The sequence below is a fragment of the Belonocnema kinseyi genome, chromosome 9 (genome assembly GCF_010883055.1).
Source record: "Belonocnema kinseyi isolate 2016_QV_RU_SX_M_011 chromosome 9, B_treatae_v1, whole genome shotgun sequence".
NCBI lineage: Eukaryota > Metazoa > Arthropoda > Insecta > Hymenoptera > Cynipidae > Belonocnema > Belonocnema kinseyi.
Window position 1 is genome coordinate 110,500,621 of NC_046665.1, and position 2,013 is coordinate 110,502,633.

At 34.1% G+C, this 2,013-nt stretch overlaps 1 protein-coding gene across 1 annotated transcript in view; it reads right to left on the reverse strand.

Moving 5' to 3' along the window:
- LOC117180688 (myrosinase 1-like) overlaps positions 1-2,013 on the reverse strand; it is an 11,399-nt gene that overhangs the window by 7,224 nt on the left and 2,162 nt on the right. Inside the window, exons 2-3 of the mRNA XM_033373178.1 lie at positions 1,188-1,282; positions 108-241 (exon numbers count right to left, since the gene is read on the reverse strand). Coding sequence (XP_033229069.1) covers positions 108-241; positions 1,188-1,282 — 229 coding nt within the window. The remainder of the gene's footprint in view (positions 1-107; positions 242-1,187; positions 1,283-2,013) is intronic.

A 2,013-nucleotide genomic window follows, 5' to 3' on the forward strand; every position in this document is an offset into this window, starting at 1 on the left:
CACTTGAGTTTGGCATTTGAGTATTATTCGTTTAAATAGACTTTCACTCTGATGATAATATGACATACATTTTTTTGATAACAAAACTGAAATATGAAATAGCTTACGCCAATGTCTTTCAGAATCGCAACATCTTCCTTGTATTTATAAAAAGAATCACAGGCGACATCTCCATTGCTTCCATCAGCAATCAACCATGGTTTATTATGTGTATACCAATCCCAGTTATTTTCACCTTTGCCTGCAAAGTAAAAATAGGTCTATTACCATTACAGAGCAATTGTATAATTTTTGATTTAAATAGTAATAGTATCCATTAGTAACTTATATGATACGAAATAATAATGCGCTTTTATAACATCTAAGACGGTGTGTTATGTATTATAACGTTTCGTAAGTGAACATTTTAAATTCGCAGCGTTCTGTGACACTACTATTTACACATAAAAAAAAGATTACAGGATCATAAAGTCTTGTGATATTGGACTCCGGTAGTTCATTTTCCATGCAGGCCTCCATACGTCTGTTTAGATCTTCAAAGAACAGTTAAGGTAATGTTTACTCTGATTTTTATATGGCTCCCAACGAGAGAATAAGGTTGACCACAGGCTGAGGAAACCGGGATCGAAAATCCTAGAATCCGCGCGATTTTTTAATTTTTAACACTCCTACACACTCTGCGCCGGTGTAAACATTCACGCCTCCACGACAACTGTAGGTTCCGGTTGTGCTAAGGCTAGTGGGATAAGAAACTTTTCACAATTCTCTCTTGAGAATCTTTCTTATTTAATAAAAAGCCTTTACTATGAGCAGTACCAGGCCAGTACCTTTTATTGTACTGAGGCAGTAGGGGCCTCATGGCATAGGCACGCAAAAAAGTCTTCTTCCGCAGACGAGACAAACATTTCTATACGTGTTTGGGTTACTTGCAACTTGGGGTACTTGCTATCAGGCGAGTACAATAGGTATTATAGTACTGCGTCAATGGCTGGTTAGTGAAGTGGGATAGTACAAAACAGTTATAAATTGGATTTTTCCAGTACTGGAACCGTTCTGAAATTTGATTCTGGGTTTCGAATTATTTAACAGTTTGTCCGAAATATTATTTAACAATTCGGTAAATATTTCGTAATCTTACAATGAATTTGTGTGTATAAGGGCTTAAAATAGTATTTGTTAATCATTACCACTTGTATTCCATCCTCCTTCTATCTGATATGCGGAGGAAGCTGATCCTATTATAAAATCTTTTGGAAACGGCCAATCTTTGTCGCAATGTGCTCTGGAAACAAAAATTTATACTCGTAATGCTGATCAAACTATTTGAATGATTCACTGTTTTGGACCCTCATAAGTCAAAAAAATATTTATTAAGTCTGTGAAAAACATACAATTGAGGCAGAAAATATTTATAAAACAGAATAAAATAATAATAGTGGTATATATATATATATATATATATATATATATTAGAGTTCTGAGATAGCTACGTGGATCCAACTTTTACCGACCGAGTGAGCTACAAGTTTTTTTGTGTAGATGGCGTCAGTGGGATGAGGGTAATCCCGTAAGTTCTTGAAGCTTCTAGAAAGATAGTTGGCTAAAGTGACCTAAGGTGACTCAGGTCTCGAATTCTATGCTTTTAGATCACAGAGTCCGAGATTTTAAATCACAAACAAATTGTATCTCTTAAATCACGTGCTTCCGTGAATTAATCTCTTGACATTTTTCTCCGTGTAGAGATTCAATATATTTAATACCTTTTTATTCAAGGCTACTTATTGGGTTTACATTTAAAGCCTTCAAGGTCATCACGAAAAACTGAATGTCAGGTGTCTTCACAGCATGAGTTTTCTGGACACAGCACATACGAGTATAGTATAGTATAGTATAGTATAGTATAAGTATAGTATAGTATAGTATAGTATAGTATAGTATAGTATAGTATAGTATAGTATAGTATAGTATAGTATAGTATATTATAGTATAGTATAGTATAGTATAGTATAGTAT